The sequence below is a fragment of the Coptis chinensis genome, chromosome 3 (assembly GCF_015680905.1).
Source record: "Coptis chinensis isolate HL-2020 chromosome 3, ASM1568090v1, whole genome shotgun sequence".
NCBI lineage: Eukaryota > Viridiplantae > Streptophyta > Magnoliopsida > Ranunculales > Ranunculaceae > Coptis > Coptis chinensis.
Genome location: NC_141458.1, coordinates 14,224,387 through 14,250,736, shown reverse-complemented (window position 1 = coordinate 14,250,736; position 26,350 = coordinate 14,224,387). Strand labels below are relative to the sequence as shown.

Below are 26,350 nucleotides of genomic sequence, written 5' to 3'. Positions count from 1 at the left end.
CATGAGAGAGCAGGATAGAGGCCTAGCATTATAAACAGAAAGGATAAAGAAATCATGCTTTCTAGTGTTGCTTGTTCAACTTTTACTTCCAAAACATGTCCCGCTCAAGAGGAAGGTATATATGTCAGTATTATACTCTGCGTTTTTTCTTTCCTTTTGGGTAAAGTTCTTCTTAATCATATCACTGTAATCTGTAATGATTATATATGTATTTCTCATTTGTTTTAGATTCGAGAATATCTTTTTTTCGATCGTTTTTGGGTTACCCTTGCCTGCATTGAACCCTTACGGTATACTACCATTTATATCCTCGACTTTACGTATATAATGTCCTAGAAGCTTGATTGACAGGAGGTACAAAATAGTTAAAAGTTAAAACCCTGATCCAAAGTCTTAAAAAGGAAGTTCAGTTAGTTAAACATCCAAAGAGACAATCCTTGTATTGCCTTAGTGATATTCAGGCCGTCGTTACGGGGTTACCATGGTGGCTTTTCATACCAGTTAGGATTTGCTCCCGGCCATGTTTCCTCCAAGAGGCGACGCATGTATACATATAACTGCCCTTTTCTTAGACTCACTAATTTGCCCCTCATCAAAATTGGAGAAAGAAAATCTAAAATATTTGCTGAAAATAGAGGGAATGGATTCTCAGATATAACTTTCTTCATCTTCTCGATCTTTCAGACTCAAATAGTGATTCCAATCAAGTTTTAATATAGCTTGCTAGTAATCTTTTATCCGTTTTACAGATAAATCTTATTATCTTGATTATTGAAGACGTACAAGAAACTCAACATATATAACTTATAATTATGTGATTCATCTCTTCGGATTATTTTATTTATATAGCCACTTTCTCATGAGCTGAGACTCAATTACTGGAACTTAATTCCTATGTTCCCTAATACATATATCAATGACCTTTTTCTATAGCCATGATCAAATGTTAGATTAAACAACTCCAATACATATTTTAAAGCATATTAGGTTGAAAATGACTATTCATATTCATTGGGGTATAAAATGATAAATATTGGATATTCAATTAAATCAAGGGTAGAAGGAATTGTTGACAAAAAGGCAGGCCGAAGACGAAAAGTGCAGTAGAGGTTAGAAAAGTGCCTACTGCTCTTCTCCGCGAAGAAGAAGAAGAGGAAAATCTTCGGTCAATAGCGCCTTAGGACCAAAGTGTTTTCTAAGCGTGTATCCACCAATGTTTTGAAAACCGAACCAGTAATCGAACCGATTTTTTGTTAAAATGGTTCAACCAGGTTCAACCATGGTTCGACTCGGTCGGACCGATTAATGTTTATTTAGCAAATTTTTTAATAATTATAATAATAAAATAAATAAATACATGTTTTAATTCAATATTAATTGATATTATATATCAAAATAAATTTCTTATAAAAGAAATACATAGTAGTATGTTGGTTTGGAGTTTGGATTATCTTGTTTAGGTGTTAGGTTCAACTCCCCACATTATCAATTTTTCAAAAAAAAAAAAAAAAAAAAAAATAATATAAGAGTGATTCGGTTCAACCGGTTCGCTGGTTCAACCACGGTTTAAGCATAGACCGAGAGTCTAACAATAAACTCAAGTTTTAACTGAACCGAACCAAAAATTTACCGGTTCCAGTCGGACCCCGGTTCAACCACCGGTCTGGTCCGGTTTTCTAAACACTGGTATCCACCATACATCTACTTTTAACTTTTACAAGAAATTGGTCCCGAGGCCCTTTGGGTAGGGGTGTAATACGGGGCGGGGCGGGTCAACCGCGAGTCAAATAGTGATGGGGCGGGGCGGGACGGGTCTAGGAGATACAAATCCAGTGGTCTCCGACGGGGCGGGGAGGGACGGGTTGAAGTGTGATGTCTTACTACTATCACCCGGCCCGTTGGGTCAGCTTACGGGGCGGGTTTTGGACGGGTCATCTGGGTCGGGTGGAAATTATCATTTTAACTCAATTTCACCCAAAAAAAACTTTTTAATTCTGCAAGTAATATATTTCCAATTCACAACATAGAGAAAAAAATTGAATCAATCAATAAAAAAAAAACTTGAATTTGAATCCAAAACCATATATGTAAATTTGAAACTTCTTTATCGTGATTTACCATTTGTAAATTGATTATTTTCCATAGTATGATAAAATGAAAATGGGAGCAAGGATCTATGGTACAAAACAATAAAATAAAAACTAAAGAATTCGAAATTAATACAAGGATGAATGATTCATCTTCTTAAAAATTCGAAAGTTGAATTTGAACTTTTGATATTTACCCAATGTTCAAACTTGAATATTTGAAATTGATGTTGAACTCATAAGTTCATGTTCATATCTCCCAAATTCTTACAAAAGTTAAAAGAAAATATAAACAAAATACAAAAATATTAGAGTTAGAGTCTTGAAATTGTGCGGGTCAATGGGGTTGGGTCAACGACTTTTGACACGGTGCGGGTCGGGCAGCTTGACGGGTCGGGTTTGAGCATAGAACCTACACCTATAGCCCGACCGCGTAGAAACGGTGGCGGGGCGGGGCAGGTCTATTTTCGGGTCGGTGCAGGTTTGGGTGGCGGGTGAAGACCGGGTACCCTACCGGATAATGGGTCAACGGTTTTTTTTTTGCACTCCTACCTTTGGGGAAAATGAAGTCTAGAGGACATGGTTTTTTGTGAGTAACTCACAAGGACAAATTTTGGAGAAAAGTAACTCACAAACCCACTATTTCAAAATTAGTAACTCTCAAGGACAAAATAAGTTGGCTCCGCCTTTTTACATTTTTTTAAATGCCAGTTATATCCTTCCGTGAAAATAACCCTCAAGGACAAATGACCCGGATTTAAAATAAATATTTTCCGATTTTATCTTTTCTGTCATTTTACTATGAACAATGAGTGTTCATACCTTCTGCTGGTGTATGAACAATGATTGTTCATATCCAAATATGTGAATGTACTTTATACAATATATTGATGTATGAACATTGAATGTTCATATCCAAAGGACTATGAACATTGAATGTTCATACCCAAAGACTATGAATATTGAATGTTCACTATGAACATTGAATGTTCATATCCAAGGACTATGAACATTGAATGCAAATGTTTATACTTAAAGGACTATGAACATTGAATGTTCATACATAATCAATGTTCATACCCAAGGACTATGAACATTGAATGTTTATGTACGAGTATTCAATGTTCATACCCAAAAGACTACGAACATTGAATATTCATACCCAAAGACTATAAACATTGAATGTTCAATGCTCATACCCAAATGACTATGAACATTGAATGTTCATACCCAAGGACTATAAACATTGAATGTTCAATGTTCATACCCAAAAGACTATGAACATTGAATGTTCATACCCAAGGACTATAAACATTGAATGTTCAATGTTCATACCCAAAAGACTATGAACATTGAATATTCATACCCAATCAATGTTCATACCCAAGGATTATGAACATTCAATGTTCATACTAAATACACCGGGTCGTTTCGTCTGGGCCGGGATGTTAATTATTTTGCGTCAGGGGTATACTTGATATTTCATCTATCCGATTCGTTTTTTATTTCGCATCAAGGGTATACTTGACCTTTCATCTACCCAGTCCTTGTGAGTTACAAAAATAAAAAGGTGTCGTTGAGAGTTACTTTTTCAGCATCTTTGTCCTGAGAGTCACTCTCTGTAACTTTTAATAATTTTATTAAGGCTAAATCTTTGGTGCGCAGGTCGTATGGTGTGCTGTCAAATCTGGGCCACTCATACCAAGGGGTGCGTGTGTATTGTATGGCAGAAGTACTGATCCAAAGGTCTATATTCTCTGCGCACCATACATCTCGCGCACTGAAGAAGTGCTCTTTTATTAATTATATCTCTACTCGAGTTAGCTGAATAAGCTGTGTATCGGTTCTGTCGGTTCTTAATTTTTTGACACGTCACATCTTTAAGCCATTTGAGCCAGTCAAGCAAAACAAAAGTCAATAAAGTTGTCATATTTTACTTTTTGTTTTTTCTTTATGTTTTGTTTGTTGTTTTCTTGATGAGAGAGACTCAGGGACTGTTAGAGAGAGACCGGACCCACTAATGTATCCAAAGTTATTTCAGCACACGTGCATAGCACGTGTATTTGGCTAGTAGTTATAACTAGGGGTGCTTATGGGTCAGTTCTGATTCGGTTTTTATGGGTTTCGGATTCGATTCTATTTTTAACGGATCTTACTGGGTTCAGTTTTTCAGTTTTTTTTTTTTAATTTAAAAAATCAATAACCATTCTCATTAATGAAGTCGGTTCCGATTCAGATTTCGGTTCTTTCTTGGGTTATACATTATTATTATCATTAAAATTATGTTTTTAATTACATAACCGATATAAAAGTTGGTTTTTAGTGCGACAATAACACTTGTAATGGTCCTAAATTCAATAATTTTTGAAAGTTTTCTAAAAACTATAAATACATTACATAAATTATACGTACGTGTTCATTAACTTGCATTTTAAATCGAACAAGTGTACATTATACTATACATACATACGTCCTATATAAATATATATCATCCAAATTTTAACATGTATAATAAGTACATGTACTACAATTGTTAGCATTGCACGCATTTATTATCATATGTATATATATCTACACATGTAATATATCAAGCACGTATATTATTATGCATGTACACGTTTATTAGTTAATATATACATTGTATTAATTAATTAATAGTATACGTGCGTGTAGTTGTTGATATTATTATTAATATTTATAATACACATGTTCAATGTAATGTATGTTACCAAACATGCATTTAATAACATACTTTCACTATTTTTTTTTTTTTTATTGGTAAGTCTGTTTTTAAATGAGATCAGTAACTCTTTGATGCTGGCGGGGTTCAATCTTCAGACCTCTGGTATCATCACCCAAAGATTTTACTGACTTTGCTAGTCGGCACCTGCAACTACCTTCACTATTATGCTACCTCTATATATTTAGTAGACTTTTACACTTAAAAAAAGCTATATATTATAATGTTTGGGTTTGCATTTATTTAGTTTAATATAATACTAAACTTTATATATCAAAATCATAATAACCGGTTTCAATTTTGGTTCGGGTACCCATCAATTTTTTATTATTCGGTTCTAACGGGTTCAATTTTTTTTCGATTCATTTCTTGAAGACCCACTTTTAATAGGTCTAACATTTTAGGACCCAAAATCGCTATAAACGGTTCCAGTTCTGATTCGGTTTCGGGTAATCGGATGCCAAGCACACCCTAGTTATAACTAAATAAATTTTGACTTTTTTATTCCTTCATTTTCTTTTAAAATCCTGCGCATGAACTAAAAATAAACCCCCTCATTTTCACCACCAACTTAATAAATTTTCCCATTAATAAAAATATACATAGGCAAATAACAAGAAAAAAAAGCATGCGCGCTTCTCCATATTTGATATTGACATTTTTTTTTTCTAATTTTACAATTGTTATTTCATCATTTTAGTTTATGTTCTTTTTTCTTGTTATTTATTTTTAATTGTGGAAGAATGAAATCAAACTTTGATCCCCCCCCTCTCTATTTTGACATTTTTTTGTTAGTGAATGTTTTTTTGGCAACATATTAATTTCGAATTGCATGTTGTTGTTTTTTTTTTTTTTTTTTCAAAATAAAGTAAAGAATATATATTTTTTGGTTAATTAGAGAAGAGAATCAAATCGAAGATTTTAGGAAGAAAAAAAAAAGAATTGAGTTTGGTGTAGAATCCTCACCGAAGCAATGAAAATTTGATAGATGTGTGGTGGATAGACGCTTAGGGCACACTTTGGTCTTAAACGTAGGGCACACTTTGGTCTTAAACGCTATTGAGCGAAGTTTTTCTCCTAATTTTAAAGTTTCCATCTTTTTTGTTTTTTAAGTGTAAATTCCAACTTTAAAAAATATGTTGCTAGCTGGATTTCCAAATACGGTTGACATGTGGTGCTTCTTAATTGGGCCTAGAGCACTTGGAGGTTGGGGTGCAAATGGTTATCCGATTCCTCGGAACCAAATAAACCGGAACTGAATGTTCTAGTTTTTGGTACATGTTATATCCATTAGGAACTGGATCTAAAAGAACCGAACCGTTTGGGAACCAGAACCAATAGGTAATACCTGATGGGTAACCGAGCATATATATATAACGAAAAAAAAACTGTGGGTTTTAATGGTTTCGAGTCCGGTTCTTATAATTCTCCAACTAAAACCGATAAAAATCGGAACTGATAGAACCACAAATAGTATAATCGAAACCGAAACTGCTAAAACCCAAATCGGAACCGACTCGTTGGCACCCCTACTTGAGGAAATATCTTGGAGGAAATATCGTTGGGAGCAATTAATAAAATTGAAATCTCTCCCATTATCACTTTCTTGAGAACTTGAAGTATCAAATATGGATTAAATCTTTGGCACAACCGCACAACACACACTTCAACCCCTCTAAGATGGTTGTTCCAATTAAATTAGACTCTATAATAACTTATATCTTCTATTTTGCAGGGGGTATAATGAAAAAACTAAGGCCATTTGCACGAGTGAAAGGTATGTTTATAACTTTTTTTTTTTTTTTTTTTTTTTTTTTTTTTAAGTGGAAATTTTATTAATAATGATAACGAGTTTTACAAATAATTAGGACAAGCGTGCAACAAGCTGCGCCGCAAGTCCTTTCTGAATAGCAAAACCTATCCTCCTAAAAACAAACTCGTTAGAACCAACTGTCATTACATTGCAATCCATAACTTTTTGCAATCTCTTAAGGAGCTCAACAGACTGTTCTGCCAAGAAACCAAAGGTGTCAAAACTGAAAGGAATGAAACAATCTTTGGTTAGCTCTACAAGCCTCCTCGTGTTTCTCAATTTTCCCTACCCATTTTGCTTCTATTAGTCGCTTCTCCCACCTCAAAGACTCCATTCCCAAGCCCTACTAATGGAGAGGCTCCGTTACAACAACACACGATGCCTCCCCTCGGACCAATTGTAGATCAATACATCCGCAGGGCGGAAGTGTCGATCTCCCTCGTTCGGATCGGTGAGAAAATTCACGGGAGCCTCCTTCTTCACCCCAGACCCTCCAAAATGCATCACATAAAATATCTCTCGACATGATCATGTCGGTATTTGAAGCCCGAAAAATATCTACAATGTCTTTGCATGATCCCCAAAAGTATCTAGTCCGCTCTTTTTGCACACAGGGGCATAGACCACCATCCGAAAGTACAAAGGAATCATGAGGCGGTACCGGAGAATAGAACGATACTCTACCGGGCGACATCTTGGCGCCCAAGTCCTCCATCGAATAGCAAGTAGGAAATCCTTTGCATGTTCTCGATTGTAAGCATCCAATGACCGCTTTCGACGAAAGCAGATAACCTGAAACTCCCTCTCAAGACCAAACAACAATCTTACCATAGAACGCTTCCGCCAAAACTTTTTGTGGTTTTGAGGGGACGGAAAGACTCACACCATAGAACCGGAGGTCAAAATCGGTAGACAGAGACTCAATGCACCGCTAGCAACATCAAGAATCTCATCCAAAGGTATCGGGCACAACTCCTAAGAATGTGGTTCAAGCTCGGTCCGACAACGGGAGGCCACAAAAAGCAAACGTGATACATCGATTGGCACAATAAATACCTAAACCGCCTAGACGTAATGGGAGTGTCGATAAACGCCACTGTAAATCACCAAAGTCAGGACCATCAGAAACCACAATATCCTGGAGAATTATTTTTTTATTATTTTTTTATTTTATTATTTAATTATTTTTTTTTTACCTTAGACGTATTTAACTTTGAATTCAAATATCTATCATTTTCTAGAAAAAAAATTGATAGAAGGTACTCGCTTGTCGCACAATTTGTAGAGCACATGTAGCCTCCACCATTGTAATTTGTTTATATATTAATAAATTTAATTAAAAAAAAAACACGCATTAGAGTGTGTGTTTTTTTGTGTTCTTTGGGAACACGAACTCGTAAAAGCACACATAGTTTTGTCTTGTTTTAGATTGCAAATGCAAAATAAACATGTATGTTTTGAAGATTATTTGATGTAGTCTTCTTTTCGGAACTTCAATATTTTGTATAAGTCTTAATGCAAGATTTCGAGAGTCGAGGAATCAAATTTATGACATCCCACAAAGATGTAGAAAACTTTTTTCCCCCTTCAGGCGGATGCAGGCTTCTCCGGAGGGGGGGGTAGCACTAATTCACACTACTATTTTATTTTATTTTGACTTTTTTGGGGTATAAATTATGAACAGTTACCACTATAATTTTTTTAAAGCAAAGTCAGGGGTGGCTACAGCTTGGGTCAGCCAACTTCTAGATCTGCCCCTGACTATCCAGGAAGGATCTACCAGCCAATTTTAAAGAAGAAACATCATTTAAGCAAATGGTCGTCTTATTCTGCTACAACGAAACACGAGGAAGTGTTTGTTCCAGAGAAGCCCATTTCATGGTGGACGAAGATCTCAAAGCAAATACATATATTCCATAACTTTACCCGTCGTGGCTCAGCACTTGCCCTTGTAAGTTCCATGAGTAGTCAACACTTACCTTTGCACTAATATGTGAATTATGTTTTAGTTATTAGAATTACAACTACTTTAATTAAAGCTACCTTATACATGTTTGCTCATCAACCTTGTCAGGTCGTAGCACTATTTTCGATTTCTACTCTTCCTTTGCAAAGTCTGTCTGATCTATCGCCAAATTTTTTTGTTGGACTATTAAAGGTAATGATAATTAAGGGGAACAATGAGTGCGCGCAAAATACGCGGAGAAAGAAAAAACTTTAGAATTAGATTTTTTATCTTTTTTATTTTATTTTATTTTATTTTCCAGTTGTCGTGAAGTATCCCATTTTTATTGCAGGCTTTGGTGCCCATGGAATTCACTAACATATATATGATGGGTTTAAATCTGTTATATGACATTAGAAGCGACAAGGTATATATAGTGTTTTTTTTTTGTTTTTTTTTTTATATGTGTAGTGCCTACTTTTAGGCCCGCGAAACTCCCTATCACTGATATTGTCCCCAACTTAACCACCTTGGCCTTAGGCGCGAGGTTTTATCCTTACAATGCGTCAGTACTAGCTAGTTTGGGAGAGATCCACTCTTATACTTTTCTTCACATTTTTTTTTTTTGTTTTTGTTTTTTGAAGAATACATTTTATTAAATTTCTGAAATTAATCATACAAAGGATTTGGAGGTCAAGTGTGCAACAAATTGAGTTGTAAGACCTTTCTGAATAGCAAACCCAATCTTTCTAAACATATATTCATTGGAACCAACCATCATCACATTGTTGTCCATTACTTTCTGCACCCTTCTAAGCAGCCTCAACGTACTGTTTCTGACGCTAAAAAACCAAATGTATCAAAAGCAAATCGAACGAAACAATGTTGGTTAGCAAACCCAATATTTATTATTATTATTATTATTATTATGGGACTATATTCTTTCCTCTTTTTAGATATTTAATGCAGTATAGCATGGTGCTTAGATCTAAAATAGCTCTCAACTCTCTAATCAATATTTTAATTCACTAAAAAACTATCATCTAATGAGGTGATTACAATTATTTATAGCCTAAGAGAACATAACTCTCAAGAAACCCTAGTTTTCTAAACTTAATAAATAACTTACTAAACTTAATTAAATCCTTATTTTCGTCCATATTATTTATCCTATTTTTATATTACTATATTGACCCTAAAAACACACTATGATTAATAGAAGTTGTTAAGTAACATTTCCATAAACTAAAATCCTTCTTTCCAAGCATCTAAAGGGTATTATTATGTTCAGTATATGCATCATTCCCCCATTGTTGGAGGAAACTCGCCATCGAGTTTTATTGAGCAATAGTAGTACCATAGATATTGTTTCTTCTGTATATTCACTTTGAGACGTTCTACACTTTTTATTCACAAACGAACCAAAAGAAGACTCATACCAATCTGGATATTGGATCTAGAGGAGACCTTCGCTCCCAACAAAAAATGATCAACATAAACAAGAGATGGTGACTACTCCATAACAATTTTTTTTATCAAAATCTGGTAGTTGGGATGATATAGTAATCTTTTTATCAACAGTTGAATCATAACTAGAATCAATTTGATAATACATCTCCTCTTCAATAGACTCCTCATCAAACACAAGGGGTAAACCATAATCAATAAGATCCAATTTTTCTTCAACTTCAAGAATAAAAATAGAATTTTTTTCAACCCCGTCAACAAAATTTGAAGTTTTAGAACTTTTTACCTTCTGCTCGGAACCCAATCTTTTGGAATCACAAGTTGTAGCAGCATAAAAAAATTCCTCGCGATCAAAGTCAGCAGAAGAATGTTCTTTATCTTCGTCTTCTCGTTCATCCACAATAACAGGGGATGGAGATTGACGATGTTATGATTGATGCTGCAAAAACCCGTCATGTAAGTTCGGCTAATTGATCTCGCTTCATCACGCGTTCTAGAGCAGATTCTCATACTATTCCACCTGTCTTCTTCTTTCACAAGCCATGATCCAAGAACTTAGCTAGCTTTCAATACCAAATAATGCAGTATAGCGTGGCACTTAGATCTAAAATAACTCACAAACAAGAACACAAATAAAGAGCTCTAAACTCTCTGATCAATACTTTAATTCACCAAAAAACTATCCTCTAATGAGGCGATTATAATTATTTATAGCCTAAGAAAACATAAATATCAAGAAACCTTAGTTTCCTAAACCTAATAAATAACTCACTAAACTTATTTAAATACTTATTTATGGCCAATCCATATTATTTATCCTATTTTTATATTACTATATTGACCCGGAAAACACACTATCATTAATAGAAGTTGTTAAGTAACATTTCCATAAATTAAAATCCTTCTTTCCAAGCATCTAAAGGCTCTAATTATGTTATGTATTTGCATCAGTATTGATCCAACATCAAACACAAAGTTGAATAAATTTACAGTTATTATCAAAGTTATTTATATATAATGTATATACTAGTTTTAAGGTGTTTCACTTTTAATTTTTCTTTGATTATTATTTCTCATCTCACTCACTTACTCACTTTGCGGCCTCACAGATTAACAAGCCAACACTTCCACTTGCTTCCGGCGAGTTATCTGTTGTAGCTGGCATAACCATAGTAGCCATATCAGGAATTCTGGTATATTAGTTATTTCTAAAGCTTATTTTGTACTTCTTGAATTCCAATTGACTTGCCAAATTAAAGTGCATGATTATAATTGTATTTAGTGCGTTATATGTAAAATGAATGAAAACACTTAATATATATACATATATGAAAGGTAAGTTATTTGATTGGGCTAACTTTATATGTGGGAGCACCAGATAGTATCATGTGACATTCTAGGTAAAGTCTTTAGAAGAATTGAGAACAAAGTAGAAAAGATTTTAGAAGAGGTGTGAAGTTATGGACACAAGACTCTCTTAATTAATAAACAAGTACGGGTCTGCCTAACCCAACTTAATTTTATAGAAAAAAAAAGTTATGGACACATGTTAACTTGATCTCAGATGACGGAACACATAGTAACTCACTCACCTTCACTATTCATCCACATACAGACATGCCTTCTCTCAAACGGAGATGTCCGTTGATGGACATGTTCTTGGGAAGTTTAATTATATAGTTTATTGGAAAACTTATATAGTGTCGTCCAAAACTTTTTAATATATGGCTTATTAACTTATTTAACGGATGACACTATATAAATTTTCGAAGAACATGTCCGTCAACGGACATGTCTGTTTAAGAGAAGTCCTGCACATATAGATTCTTAATTATACGAAGTAAGATAAGTTTGTGCAAATATATAGGTTATCTTTTTCTATATTTCTCTATTTTTACTTTCTCATCTCCCATGTTACCTGATCTCTTCCAATTTTTATTTTTTCATTATTAATAAATTCTCAAGCGTAATTAGCAAAAAAGAAAGAAGAAAGATGAGTTTGTACATACACTTTATAGAGATCCTCATTTATTTAAGCTTGATTTTCTCAGTTTTACAGTATTTTCCCATCATGCAGGGCATTGCATTGGCAGTGAAGTTCAAGTCTCCGTCAGTATTATATGGCGTTCTGGCATGGATGTTTTTTACATCGGTATATTCAACTGATGTAAGTGCATTAGTAAAAAACTTGTTTTCTCAATTTGCTTCATTCCGACCCACTATTGTGCCAGTGCGTGGACAACACAAGAAAATGCAACATAAAAAGAATGATTTCTCCTTTTTTTTTTTTTTTTCCATCTCTATTTTTTTTTTCGACTTTTTACTATATAGGTTACAGACATTACTTCATGCAACACATATTGAACTTAACTCCCCCCCGTAAGATCCAACAGTAATGCTTCTTCATGTTAAAAAAAAAAAAAAAAAAAAACTTCATCTCGTAGCCGTTGGATCTTGCAATTTTGGGTGGGGTGGGGGGGGGGTGGGGTATCCCTATGTTAACCCTTATTTTTATTTTTTTAATTTTAACATTTAGAGCCCCTGAGAAAAGGAACTTGTTGAATTGGTTTTATAGTTTATATTATCAGCATAATCACTTATTCTGATGTATAATTTCAATTTGTTTTATATTATAGTTTATTATATCAATATAATCACTTATTTTGATGTATTTTGCTTTTATATTGTCGTCTTACTAATTCCACAAAAAAGGAAGATGTTGAACCATGGTAACTTAGTTACTAAAAAAAGTTTATATTTTTTTTAGGGTTTTTAGACTTTGGTCTAGAAAAGCTTGAATATTAAACTTTAGTCCTAGTTCTGTTTGTTTACTGTTAGTCAACTCAGTCGTATGCCAAAGTATAATAAACCAACTAAGCGTAGGACCAAAGTCTTAAAAATTATTTTTTTTAATAAAAACTTCTAACATTTTTATTGTATGTTTTGTAAATGTTTCTTATATAGCTTCCCCTTCTCCGATGGAAGCAGAACCAATTTCTTTCTTTACTATGTCTCGTATGTATAAGGGGACTTACGATCCCAATCACTGTCTTTTCCCATGTCCAGGTATTTACGATTTTTTTCAATCTAGCAAAAAATAAAACAATTGGAAAAAAAATTATTTCCTTTAAAGATTGAACTTGTTAATATTGATATTGGTTGATGAAATTGTAGACATATGTCCTGGGGAGACCATTGGAATTCACAAAACCAGCAATCTTTTCACTTGTAATTATATGCATTTTCATGGCTGTTGGCACATTCCTTAAGGTAAATTATTATACAAGCAAAAGACACCATTCAAATTTGAATTGAATATTGAGAGCTTTCAAATTCCAATTAGCAACATTTTTCACTTGTTTGTAATATATAGGGATGGGTATATTAGATCCATATGTGCGTATACAACACCGTTTATACAATACCCTCTTTAGAAGTTGAGTTAATGGTTGATACTTTGTGGGTATGATCTTACCATTATATAAATCATATCCATAAAATTTTAGATAATTTCAATCTCTACTATTTACTAAAGCTGTTTTAAAATTGTTAATTTATTTTAATGCTCATAAATTATTTTTTTTTAAAGAAAAAAATCAACCCTATTTTGGCATGTTTTAACTGTTTAGATTTGAGATATCAAAGACTCTGGAGAGATGTCAATTAGAGAATTTAAAGAGGGATGTCAAGGGAGTTGACGAGCTTTAATATTCCATATTAGAATTTCGTGTCAAACAATTACTCCCTTTTTTGGCTACTTGTACATTTAAATTTACTTTTTTTTTGGCCATAATAATGATAGGATATACCTGACGAGGAAGGGGATAAAGCTTTCGGCATGCAATCATTGAGCCTCATCTTTGGGAGGGAAAGAGTAAGTTAAACGTTTTTTTTTCAGTAAGAAAGTAAGATGATGAAAATAAATAAAAATACAAGAGCTCTAGACCTCTAGTTGCCTATCCAACTGTGAAGACAGGATTTGGCTCTTAGGCTAAGTCCAATGGTGCTGCAAATCATCAAATTTAACGTAAAATGTGATCCAATGGTACGTTAAAACGTTATACCGCCAACGCTATCTTCATAAATTTCTCTATTTTTGCAGTCAATTTTAACGTTATAGCGTATGCTCTGTACGCCATTGACAATGGCGGGCAATCAAAAAAATCATTATTAGTGTTGCACGCCATAGCCAGTGGCGGGTAGGAATGTGAATTAATTTAAATAATAAGTTAATTATTGTTGCACGCCACTCACAATGGCGTACAGAATTGAATTATTAATTGAAATAATAAGTTACACGCCACTCACAATGGCGTACAGAATTGATTTTTTTTTTTTTTTTTTTTAATAACTTAATTTGTTCAATTACCATTCTATCCTACCCTTTTAAATTTTTTTGATTTATTTGTATCTCTTTGTTATAATTTCAATTTTAAGATTAAATTTATTCCAACAACTTAATTAATTATTTAAATAAAACATTTATTGAAAATAAAAAAAACAACAAATTAAAAAGAAATACATTAAAAATACATCAAATACATACGAAACATTTAAAATTCTTAATCAAATTAATCAATCGCTTTCCTCAGATTCTTCAAAGTGCAAATTTCTTGAAGGAGTCCGTGAATTGCTAAGAGTTTGATCTTTCAAAATTTGTTTCTTTTTTGCTTTTGTACCATTCTTTTCCTTGAGGTGTCATAGTTGATGTATTTGTGCTCATGATCTCCTTTTCCCATGCCAATGTCTCACGAAATTTTTTTTTTAAGCAAGTTTAATCTTGAAGGATTAAACGCCTTCTTTCATAAAATTTTTCCCCACTCGGTTCTTTGCCTCAATGGCCTCCATCGCCCGCTGAGATTGTCGCTAATTCTTTGAGAGAAGTTTCATTTTGACTATCAACTTTTTTTTTTTTTTGATTTGTCTCTTCCACAATCCGGTCTTTTTGATGAACCAGGTCTTTGCATTTCGTGAATCGTGTTCCCCATGCCATCTTGTTCGTTTAATGGAGCCGAGACCCGTTATGAAAATTAGTTTGAGAGAAACCAGGTGTAGTTGGAATTGAATGGCGCCCATTTTTCGTAGTCTTTCAAAATAAACCACGATGATCAAATTTGAAGGGTTTATTATCCAAGACCGTGACATACAACTTCTTTGCTTGCTCCATCCGTAAAAGAAAAAAAAATAGTTTGAGTTTAATCAATTATATTCTAGCTAAATAATTGATATATATATATATATATATATATATATATATATATATATATATATAAATATCTTACAATGTCCATTTCGTTAGTTCCCGACTGTTCATATCCTCGGCTTGATTCAAACATCCAATGTAAATAAAGTAATCGCTTTATTTATAAGTTGCCAACGACTTGTAACACTTCTCATAGTTCGTGCCTCTGTAAAACCCCGTATCATCCTCTGATTCTCAAATTGTTCTTTAATTTTATCCCACAATATGTTGCCTGATTGATTTGTTCCGGTAATTGGATCAATTGAATTATCCAACCATGCTTGGCATAATCGTGTCTTCATCAATGCTAAATGATGATCCTCCTCGCTTGACATTGTTCTTGAAAAGAGTGAAAGAGAGAGAGATAAAGACAAGATATTGATAATACAAAAATAAAATATTACCGATGTTTGCGGAATGTGACTTTCAGAGAGGAAAATACATTCTTTTATAGGGTCAAATTGAATTATTGAATTTTACTTTCTCGTGGTCCAGACGCTATTGATTAGGGTCATTGGGTTGTGGGCAAGATTGTAATGAATTATCTAAGAAATTATTGGGGTGTGTGCAAGATAAATAATTGTGGGCAAGATTGAAATGAATCATGCATGCATGGAATCTATTTATTGGGGTGTGTGCAAGATAAAAAATTATGTAATCTATCTAGAGTACTAGAGTACGATGTTGCATGTGTACTCTCCCGCCCTCCACCAAAGATATATAACATAACTCTTCGGCAAGAAATTAAACCAATTTGCTATCTCACACAATTTTAATATTTTCAATTTTTATTCCATAATTTATTTACTAGCAAAATGAATTATGATAGTGATAATGATTATGATTCTGATTCCCAGAGAAGACGACGTATTGAAAGACACTTCATGCATGAACAAGAAGTGTTGGCCCGAAATGCGACTCATGATTCAAATGAATCTTGTTACAGAGCTCATATCATTGAAAACTCTAATCAACCAACTCTCCGTATTGGGTCCGTCCCAGGACGAGCTTATAGGAATCGTAATAGGGCAACGGGAAATGCTCTCTTAAAGGCCGATTATTTCGGTGTCAATCCCACATATGATGAAGTTTTATTTCGGAAGCGCAACAGAATGAGCAGTCACCTATTCTTGAGGATTAGGAGTGGTCTTAAGGAACATAGTGATTTCTGGATGAAGAAATATGATGCAGCCAATAAACCCGGTTTGTCGTCACACGGCAAAATAATGTGTGCATTGCAAATGCTAGCAAACGGAAGCCCAAATTGATTCAATGGATCAAGATTTTCAGATTGCCGTGATCCAACAACACTCTCCTTTGTTAAAATGTTTTGCAAACATGTGGTGGAGAGATTTGGTGCACAATATCCGAGATCTCCAAATGAAGAAGACATTGCCGATTGCTCCGTGTTCTTTGAAGTTAAGAGGTTTTCCGGCATGCTTGGCGCCTAGATCAGATGCATTGGACATGGCAAGCATGTCCAATGGAATGGGCGAGACGATATATCTTGGGCGACATGGATCGGCAACTCTTGTACTTTCGAGGCGCTTTGCTTCTTTCGACATGTGGATATGGCATGCTTACTTTGGTTTACCAGGTACTAATAATGATGTTAATGTTTTGTGGCGCTCTAATCTTTTTCACAAACTAACATTAGGTTTAACCCCTCCGGCAAACTATTCTCTCATGGGTAAGGACTATACTGTCGGTTATTACTTGGCTGACGGTATATATCCTCAGTTGTCTACACTAGTGAAGGCGAAAAGGAATCCTAAATCAAGAAGAGATAAATTTTTTACGCTGATGCAAGAATCTTATAGAAAAGACGTTGAACGAGCATTTGGGGTTCTTCAATCTCGTTTTGCAATTGTTAGAGGCAAAGCTCGCTTGTGGGACAAAGATGTGCTCCATGATGTTATGTCGGCGTGCATTATTTTGCATAACATGATTGTTGAGGAAGAACGACATAACTATTTGAACGCTTACGTTTATGGAGACTCTGAACCTATTATTAACCATGATTACTTTGAAAATCCTAATATAGCAGAAGTTGTTCCCGATCGAAACCCCAATTCAGCTGAATTTCGTAGAGTCTTGCAACGCGTGGCATATGTGCATAATAGGCACGAGCATGTGGAATTAGAGCAACCCGATTAACCATTTATGGAATGGCGTGATCGTAATTAAGATGTGTTTATGTCGTGTATTTCTTATATATTTCCAGTATACGTTTACTCGTGCGTTTACTCATGTACGTTTACTCGTGCATTTATGGGAACGGTAGTCTTTTATGTCGTGCATTTCAAGTGCTGCTCCATTCAATTGCTTGAATGTGCTCATTGCATCATTAGTTTATCCGAGAAGTTGGAGTGGACGTATATGGTACATTCCTTTGTTTTCTTGTGATTCTTTTATGGAGTGGGAATCTGTTGCATGGTTTCGATGTGCCCAGGTCCTAAGGTAACACGAATTGAACTTTTCTCTTCACTGTTGCTTCGTTTATAAGAAGAGTCGAAAATTGTGACTGCTTCTATCCCCCATAAGGAAAAGGAAATATTGTCGGTTTTGTCTACATTTACATACATCATTTGCTCGGCAGCCACATCGCAATGGTATAGTCTCAAACATCTTGTACACTTACTCCTTGATTGACCGAGAGTCCCTAGTAGCAGTGCGGAATCAAAGATTTGGCACAATCAAAGATAATTTGATGAATTCAAAATGACAGCTTTCAGGGATAGAAAGATTTTAGAGCTCTTCTGAAACGTACATGTTTACGACTAAATACAAACTTGAAGAAAACTGCAACCCTGCAAGAATATAACTAAACAGCTTGCTGCATAACATGTATAATCAAGCCATATTAATTCCTATAAAATACATAAACACACATAGTCCGAATCAAAATATGATATCAACTCAAAATAATTTTGATGCAACTCCCAAAATGCTTATCCAGTTATCCTAGGACATAGAAATCCACAAACTTATGAATTTCTGATCAATTTGTCTGGTCCACAAATTACATTAATGGTGGTTTATGGTTAGCTCAAGCGTTGCAGGAAATAACAAGGGTATCTCCACAGCAGCAGGAATAGATCAAAAGGCAACTGTTTCTATGTTGGTCAGATTCTATGGGCATTTCCTTTGAATATAAGAGCTCCCATGCTCTTCATACCTGCCAAACAGAACCACATGAGTAGAGTCATGATAGAAAATATATTGCTAGGGTCGTTTTCTGTTTTGATGAGCGAAAATAGCGTCTTGATGCAGTCCCCGGGATTTATAAAGGTGGGTGTAGAGCCCAGATCTGTTTTGAATATAACAAACTCACTCTGCTTTGGAGAACCACATTTGTTTGGAAGGAACCCCGAGATGCAAGAATGCTCCCTCCTATCCAAACACCGCACGTCCCATGAGATTACAACATTTATAATATAACTTCATTTATGAAAAATGGAGGGAATAAAAGGTGACAGAGAAGCCAATAACTAACATTAATAAATTCATTTAAACCGCCTTATCTATTAGTCTTCTACAGGGGAACAAGTCATGATCTTAAATATTTGGTAATGAGGAGAATGCCACAATGAGACAATTTGGAAATGTTGCTTGGATATTTCAACATGCTCATCTCTATTCATGCCAATATCACATACCGTGCACAGATAATTACCATGGCTACTACGAGCTCATAATTTTCCCATTTCGGTCTTCTAATGTCGACACAAACACACACGACACATATTAAGTATCACAAATTCCCTTAATATTGGTGAACACCGCCAAAAAGTCCTGTGTGATCCAAAAACTTGAGATGTAAATCTCCATTGGCATGCTATTATATACCAAAGTTACGAGCACGATCACGGTGATTTTACTTCAAAAAAAATATATAAATAATAATTAAAGAGTTTCATAATGCAAACTCTACCTGAACCTGATTGGGAAGAAACCATTATAATTGAAATCAGAAACAAAAAGAGAACCACGGATCGACATATTAAAATGACACCACGAAGTCACTTCATAGAAAAAGAAACTTTAGCTTCTCGGTTGAACATTAAGGGGCTAGCATTTGGTACAAGACTATAGTTCTTGGAATACATTGTCTCCGGCATTCAAGTTCTAAAATTTGTTCTCTAGGTATGGTTTAACATGCTTCAATATATTTAGACATCCCAACTTGCTTGGTACCCCTACACACCTATCCTGAGGGGCAACTTGAACAGCCCTCTAAATGAACATTTTGATTTCAATTAGACTTGATCACATCAGTCTAAATTAAGTTACTCACAACATAATCACAACATAATCAATATGATTTTAAACATATTCAACCAATACAAAAACATATATAAATTAAGCTACTCACAATGAAATACTAATAGAAACCATAACTGCTACTTCCTTCTCCCTGTGAGCTCGAGTAACGCACGGCTGGATCAGTTGATTCACCTGCAAAATGAGGGACATATACATCCTCCCTTGAGATAGATGGCCGAGTCTGAACTTGTGGGGGGGTCATCTGAGGCGCAACTACTTTAGGATATTCAGAATATGAAATGTCATGACTATTCAATTCTTGACGAGCGTATTCCAATATATCATCCTTACTAGAGTGCAACCCACTATTCATTTTGCAAATAAAACTAGCCATAGAAGCCGTGGCATGCATATAGTCCTCTAACATCGTCTTCAATCAGGCCTAAATTTATACCATAATTAAATAAATTAAATGTTGATACAAAAAATAAAATAAAATAAACTATTTAATTTACTTACATCGGTGTCAAGTTGGCATCAATAGGGAGATGTGGCACCAAATCTTTGTCAATTGGTGGAACACGAAATTAAAGATTTCACCATTACGACAAGTAATAGGGATAACCCAATTGGCTTCGGGGAGTAACAACCGCCTCAACTTGTGACAATGGAGGATATGATGAGCGATTAAGGGTTGCCCCATCGGCCGTGAGATACCTACATCCTCTTTAAGACCAGATGCACCAACAAAGTCCACATTCACACCTCTATAAGTTGGGGTAGAAGCATCCCCAATCGAGACACGAGCCCAATAGTCGATGTATTGCGCCACTAACCTGTCTAATCAAAGCATCAACGAAATGCCGCCACTGTTATACCATTGAGCAATATATCGATCGGCATCCGTTAAGATTCATATCGCGAAGGGGGATCACAAGGAACTCAAGGAACGCCAAAGTGACTTGGCGGCGACAACGCCTCTCTAAATACCGGACATTTACTAACGGTCCAAACAAGATGCATCACCGACTAGTCAACTCTAATGCTTTCCCAACATATGGATGATTTATGCGATGCATGTGGAATCTACCCATGGTAGCCATACAATAGAACTCCGAAAGTACGAGACTCTATCTGGCTGTCGCGCTAGACTTAGATTACAATGGGCTTCACCCGCACCCTTATGACGGTAAGTTGGACCCCAATTATTTATAGCAGAAATTGGTCGGCTCTCTTCAAGTATCCGAACGTGCATGCCATTTCGAAAATAGGAATAATACCATCTTGAACAAAACAAATATATTAGCACATAACTAACTAATCAAATCCATTTAAAAATAAATAACTTTAACTACCTCAATGACTTGCCACATCCCCACCACAGCTTTTACCATTGTCAATGCCAAAACGACATACCAAGTCCAAAGACATAATCAAATCGATATGCAGCTCCTCCCCAGTCATAACTACCGATCTCATCTATCTGAATGAGACTAGCTAGATATCCCAAACGAACCTTGCTATGGGAATTTGCTAACAATACATTTCCAATAACATACAACATGAAAGCACGAAACCCTATTTCTCTTTCATTAATATCATCTTGCACTGCATAAGCTGTATACATCTCTAAATGACTCAGTTTGATGCTGCCACTATAAATCTCATCCTCTGTTAAAAAAGGTAAATATTTGACAGCCTCATCAAATAACTCATATTTTGAATCAAAAGCTACAATCTTTCCTTCTCCAACACGCAACCCCGTAAGCATTGAGAAATCAAGGGGAGTAAAGCCTATCTCGCCACATGGAAAATGAAATGTGTGGGTAGAGTCCCACCATCTCTCTACAATTGCTTCAACTAACTGTCTATCGGACTTTTCAATATCAATTTGAGCAAAGACGTCAAAACCAACATTCTGAAGCATCAATTGAAATTCTCCAAAGTTCACTTGGCTCAACCATTCCAAAACAGGGGCCAAAGTCCCTTTCTTACCGACTTTTTCCTTCGTTCCACCACCTTCACGAAGAGTAAAGGATATGTGTGTACTTTCCTCTACAACAACACGTTGATAAGAACTAGGATCAAACTCAGAATAAGAAGTCCCTACATGTACATCTTCTGGATTTGGGGCATTTGGTGTCCCTGACTTTTTTGACTTTGTACCCTTACCTCTGAATTTGTGTAAAATGCCGGACATTGTAACTGGTGAGAAATAAATTAACACTAAAATTAAACATAATTTATAATATGAAACTAAATAAATTGGTCTTGCATTACGACAAATAAAATTAAGTGCAAGTTATAATATGACACAAATAAAGCTTGTTCTTGTTTCAGCATTTCACATTTTTTCTTTTCTTTTTATTTTGTCAAACGCCTAGAACAACAGAGAATCTACTTTAATTAGATATGGGATAAGTGAAGGAGAAGACATACACAATAGGAGCAACTTCTTAGTTTGATCAGGAGCGATTAGGGACCGCCTGTCCAATCTCAACAACTTCTTCCTGTTGGGTTTCCTCTTCACCTGTTCTCTCCACTTTCTCCTCCCTACTTCCTCCTTTTTTTCCCTTCATATATTTCTTTTTTTCTCTCTTCTTTTTGGATTTTATCCCCGCTGTATTGCAGAAAAAAAGTTAGATAATATCCATGAAAAATATCAAAGACAATACAGTATATTGCAATCACATGCCACAAGCTCAATTCTTAGAAGTTATAACAGGTCTTACCTTTTGGCGATGAAAAAAGTTTTAAAATTAAGCAAATCTTGGGCCTCAGACTCTCTACCTTCCAAGAAAATTAAGAGTGAGTGTGGCATGTGATTGCTTAGAGTGAGCGATTTAGAGGTGAGTGTGAGTGTGAGTGATTTTCTAAACAAAAGGTGAGTGTGAGAGCGATTTAGAGTGAGTGATTTTTTTTTTTTTTTTTTTTTTTTTAACTACACCCACTGGTGATGGCGCATAAACAAAACTTGATTTTTGGTTTTTTTTTTTTTTTTTTTTACTTTTTTTTTTTACGCCAATTGTGATGGCGCACAAGGTTTTGGGTTTTTTTTTTACACCATTGGTGATGGCGCATAAAAACTTGGTTTTTGGTTTTTTTGGTTTTTTTTTTTTCTTTTGTGTTATGGTTTTTTTAAAGGGCAATATAGGAAGATAAATAACTCCACGCCACCGTGATGGCGCATGAAAAAAGGTTTTTTTTTTTTATTTCTTGCCCGCCACTGGTGATGGCGTCCAAAAAAACTTGGTTTTTTTTAACCGATATTTAATATTTTGTGTTGGACGCCATTGTCACTGGCGGCTGGAAAAATAAACCATTGTATTTGATTTCGCTATCTCACTAACTGTATCTACTGTGTTATTGTGGTTTGGTGTTTTGGCGCACCAAACCATTGGAGTTAGCCTTAGAGACTAAGAAAGTTCACTTGAATCTAAAGTAAGTGCAATGGAGTTCTCCACCCTATAAAGTAGTGGAGGCCTACAAACAAAAGTTATAACCCGATTAGGACTAAGAGTAACACCATAGTTTGCCATGATATCCCCATCATAATTGACCTCTCTCAACGTAGATGTTATACTGTATTCTTGCATCACTTTGCCTAGATGCCTGCCCCTTTCTGTACAAAATTACTTCAGTTTTTGGAGGGAAAAAGTGGGACTGCACACCATTATCCGGTCTCAAATCTACAGATATATCTAGATTCTGAAATTTAATTTCTTCAAGTAAATGTAAGCACTATTTAACTGTAATAATATTGGGTAATGGAGGGAAGTTAATCATGTCACTAACTTGTGTTACAAGCGTTTTGTTTGCAAACACATTTCCCCGCAAGGTTAGGTGTTTCCCTGGAAACTTGTACCAGAAACTCGCTCAGTCTGCAGGGGGGAAAATTGGAAATGTCATTGGGCTAATGTGTTTGGGTAACGATTTCACTCATGTGCAAGAAACGAGGTTCTGATTTCTGAAACGTGTTTCACTCATACGGGAAAGGAAATTTTGTTTGCGGAAGAAAATTCCTAAAATAAACTTTAGAGGTTCTAAGAAATATTGCATTCCCTATACAATTTTGTTATACCTCTATAATTCGATCCACACACAAAAGCATAGTTCAAGATTTTAGAATATGTACATGGAATTTTGACAAATCTAAAAACCGGAATTCTGGTACTTATTCCGCTATATTCCAAACACATTTTAAAATTTATTGTTTTTCAATCGTTATCAGGAATTCCGAATTTTTCAAAAACCGAAATATTCAGTAAAATTCTGAGAATTCTATCAAAATCACGAACTATGCACACAAGTACACTGGATATAGGTACCGTCTAGAAAAGACTTTTAATCTCTACAATCAAATGCCAAGTGTAAAAAAAATTTAATTTAATTTTCTTTGTTGATATTGTTTCAATTAGGTATTCTGGTCGTTAGTTTATATAATGTTGGGAGCGTATGCTGGTTCTATTGTTGTTGGAGCTACTTCATCTCTCGTACTAAACAAGATTATAATGGTATGTTATTTTCAATTACATTATAATATATATATGAAGTATTTCCTTGACTTCCTTGATTCAATTTTTATTTGTTTTTGGTGGTGTAGGTACTGGGACACGGCATCCTCGCCTGTATTCTTTGGATTCGAGCTAAATCTGTCAATTTATCAGATCCAAAAACTACAGAAGATTTCGTAGTTTTCCATTGGAAGGTAATTAAACAAATTATTTTATTCCCACAAAATTGAGCTCTTTGGCTTGCCTGCTAAAAGAGCCAAATTTCTAATATGTCACCCTTTTAGCATGCCTTTTTAGAATGTTCCCATTAGACTGCTCTTACATATATAACCAAACTCAACTTTTTGATATGAAAGTTGAGGCTATTATCCGTTTCATCTAAAGACCATAACCTGCATATCAATAGATTTATCAATGATATATTAAAGGGTTATGTGAAGTTTTGAATTCATTTTGTAGGTGAAGATTTTGTATGTGAAGGTTTATCAATGATATATTAAAGGGTTACCAAAAATTAGATTTGAATTTATTTTGTAGGTGAAGTTTTACGTACGTACTTATTTTAAGTTAACTTAAGTAGCTACTTTTTAGAAAATTACTATATATATATAGTAATTTTAAAAAAACTTTTGTTAACTTAAAATAAAATAATAAAAACTTTACAAAATAAATTCAAATCTAATTTTTTGTGGTTATGAAGCACTTACCATAATGATTATCTTCCCAAAATTTCAGTTCATTTGGAAACCTCTAACATAGATAAAAATTGTTGTCATCTTTAAAAATAAATCTAACGGTCCAGAAATGTTGAATTTTTGTAATTGTTTTTTGTTAATGTTAGAGATTTCCAAATGAGCTGAAATTTTGTAGAGATAATCTTAATATTGAGTATATCATATCCACAAAAAAATAGGTTTAAATTTATTTTGTAGGTGAAGTTTTACTTATGTACTTATTTTAAAGTTAACTTAAATAGCTACTTTTAAGAGAAAGACTATATATATTGAGTTAATACTTAATATGCATAACTTTTGAGCTCAACTCTGGTAGAAATGTTTTATCTTTGTGCAACGTAAGTTGAAATAATAAATTATCTTTGTCTCTGCCATTCAAAAGGGAAATCAAAAGTTCATAATATGGATGCACAAGATTACAAAAAAATATATATTTGACTTTGTTCCTTTTTAATTAATGCAGTTACTCATTGCCGAGTATGCTCTCATCCCGTTTGTTCGTTGAGACAACAAACGACCAATGACAATGTCTACTTACTTGAAGTGGATATATAAGGAATTGAAAAACAACTGTTGTTATGTCATATAATTGTTTTGTATTCATTATAATTGTATTGTAATGTTGTATTGTTTGAGATTTCCTCAATGAATTTTTCCTTGTCAGTTATGTTAGTTAAATGAATTTTTAAGATCAAGAAACTAGTCGAAAAGACTGTATTCTAGTTTTAACTTTTAACCACTGAAAAGCCGGTTCAGTTTTTATATTTATAATATAATGACATATGAGCACATTTTAATTTTTGAAAAACTGTGGTTTTGAAATTTAATGATTGACAGGGACAAGTGTCCAAAGACGTATGTAAAAAAAAACTGTATATAGTAGTATTTAGCATACTATTTAATGTTACATTTTTTTTAATTTGTTTTTCGGAAAATTATTTAATGTTATATATATAGTAACACAACTTTCACCACCCACCCGGTGATGGGTGATAGTTACACCATAGTGTGGTCCTACTTTATTTCAGTGACTGTCTAAGATCCTGGATATTAGTAAGGATGCGCAGATGTGCCAAATTCTAATGTCAAGATCATTTCAAGCACGTACAATAATTGGCTGAGAGGTTGGTGAAAACTCCACAATTAGCGAGAGTAGTGTTCATGATGGGTGACCTTCTGGGAAGTCACATCTGGATTAAACCCCACATTGTCGGAGGACATCAATGGTTAAGCTGGGACAATATTGGCGTGTTAAGATAGGGCAGCAAATCGTTACAAATAGTGTTAGACCCAAGGACGAGTTGATCTTAAAATGGTGCAATTGTGATACCCTTGGGGCATGGCCTGATTAAGTATATTTGATGTAGTATGGAGCAAGGGTTATCAAACCCCCATTTGTATGGTGGAAGTTAGCACAAATCATAAAGAAGAAGAATAATGTGAACCAATGTAGTGAGATTTTTATGGATTGATTTAAACTTCTACTAGGAAAAGCAAGTTAATTTGAACTATATGAGGATTGATAGGAATAATAGAGAATAG

At 34.5% G+C, this 26,350-nt stretch overlaps 1 protein-coding gene and 1 long non-coding RNA gene across 5 annotated transcripts; one reads left to right on the top strand and one right to left on the bottom strand.

Moving 5' to 3' along the window:
- Positions 1-25,602, top strand: LOC147508105 (coumarin 8-geranyltransferase 1b, chloroplastic-like). Of its 4 annotated transcripts, none has more exons than XM_086600690.1 (13): positions 1-115; positions 6,563-6,604; positions 8,353-8,591; positions 8,715-8,798; positions 8,938-9,012; positions 11,162-11,245; positions 12,130-12,219; positions 13,017-13,118; positions 13,227-13,322; positions 13,855-13,926; positions 23,979-24,074; positions 24,164-24,268; positions 25,272-25,602. In XM_086600690.1, the coding sequence occupies exons 1-13, from the start codon at positions 55-57 to the stop codon at positions 25,311-25,313; spliced, it is 1,188 nt and encodes a 395-aa protein (XP_086456816.1). In that variant the 5' UTR covers positions 1-54; the 3' UTR covers positions 25,314-25,602. The 4 variants fall into 4 exon arrangements, with proteins under 4 accessions (XP_086456816.1, XP_086456818.1, XP_086456819.1 ...); XM_086600691.1 differs by having other exon boundaries at positions 19-115; positions 8,348-8,591; XM_086600692.1 differs by lacking the exon at positions 11,162-11,245.
- On the bottom strand, positions 18,220-18,760 carry LOC147508106 (uncharacterized). Its single transcript, XR_015216303.1, has 2 exons — positions 18,629-18,760; positions 18,220-18,472 (listed from the first exon to the last, which is right to left on the bottom strand). It is a non-coding gene; the product is annotated as an uncharacterized LOC147508106 (long non-coding RNA).
- Positions 25,603-26,350: the final 748 nt, after the last annotated feature.

Bases quoted from the DNA above. Each gene is read 5' to 3' on its own strand.
- LOC147508105 (XM_086600690.1), top strand. From the start codon at position 55: ATGCTTTCTAGTGTTGCTTGTTCAACTTTTACTTCCAAAACATGTCCC. The intron at 116-6,562 runs GTATATATGTCA...TCTATTTTGCAG, and splicing joins ATGTCCCGCTCAAGAGGAAG to GGGGTATAATGAAAAAACTA. The intron at 13,119-13,226 runs GTATTTACGATT...ATGAAATTGTAG, and splicing joins CTGTCTTTTCCCATGTCCAG to ACATATGTCCTGGGGAGACC.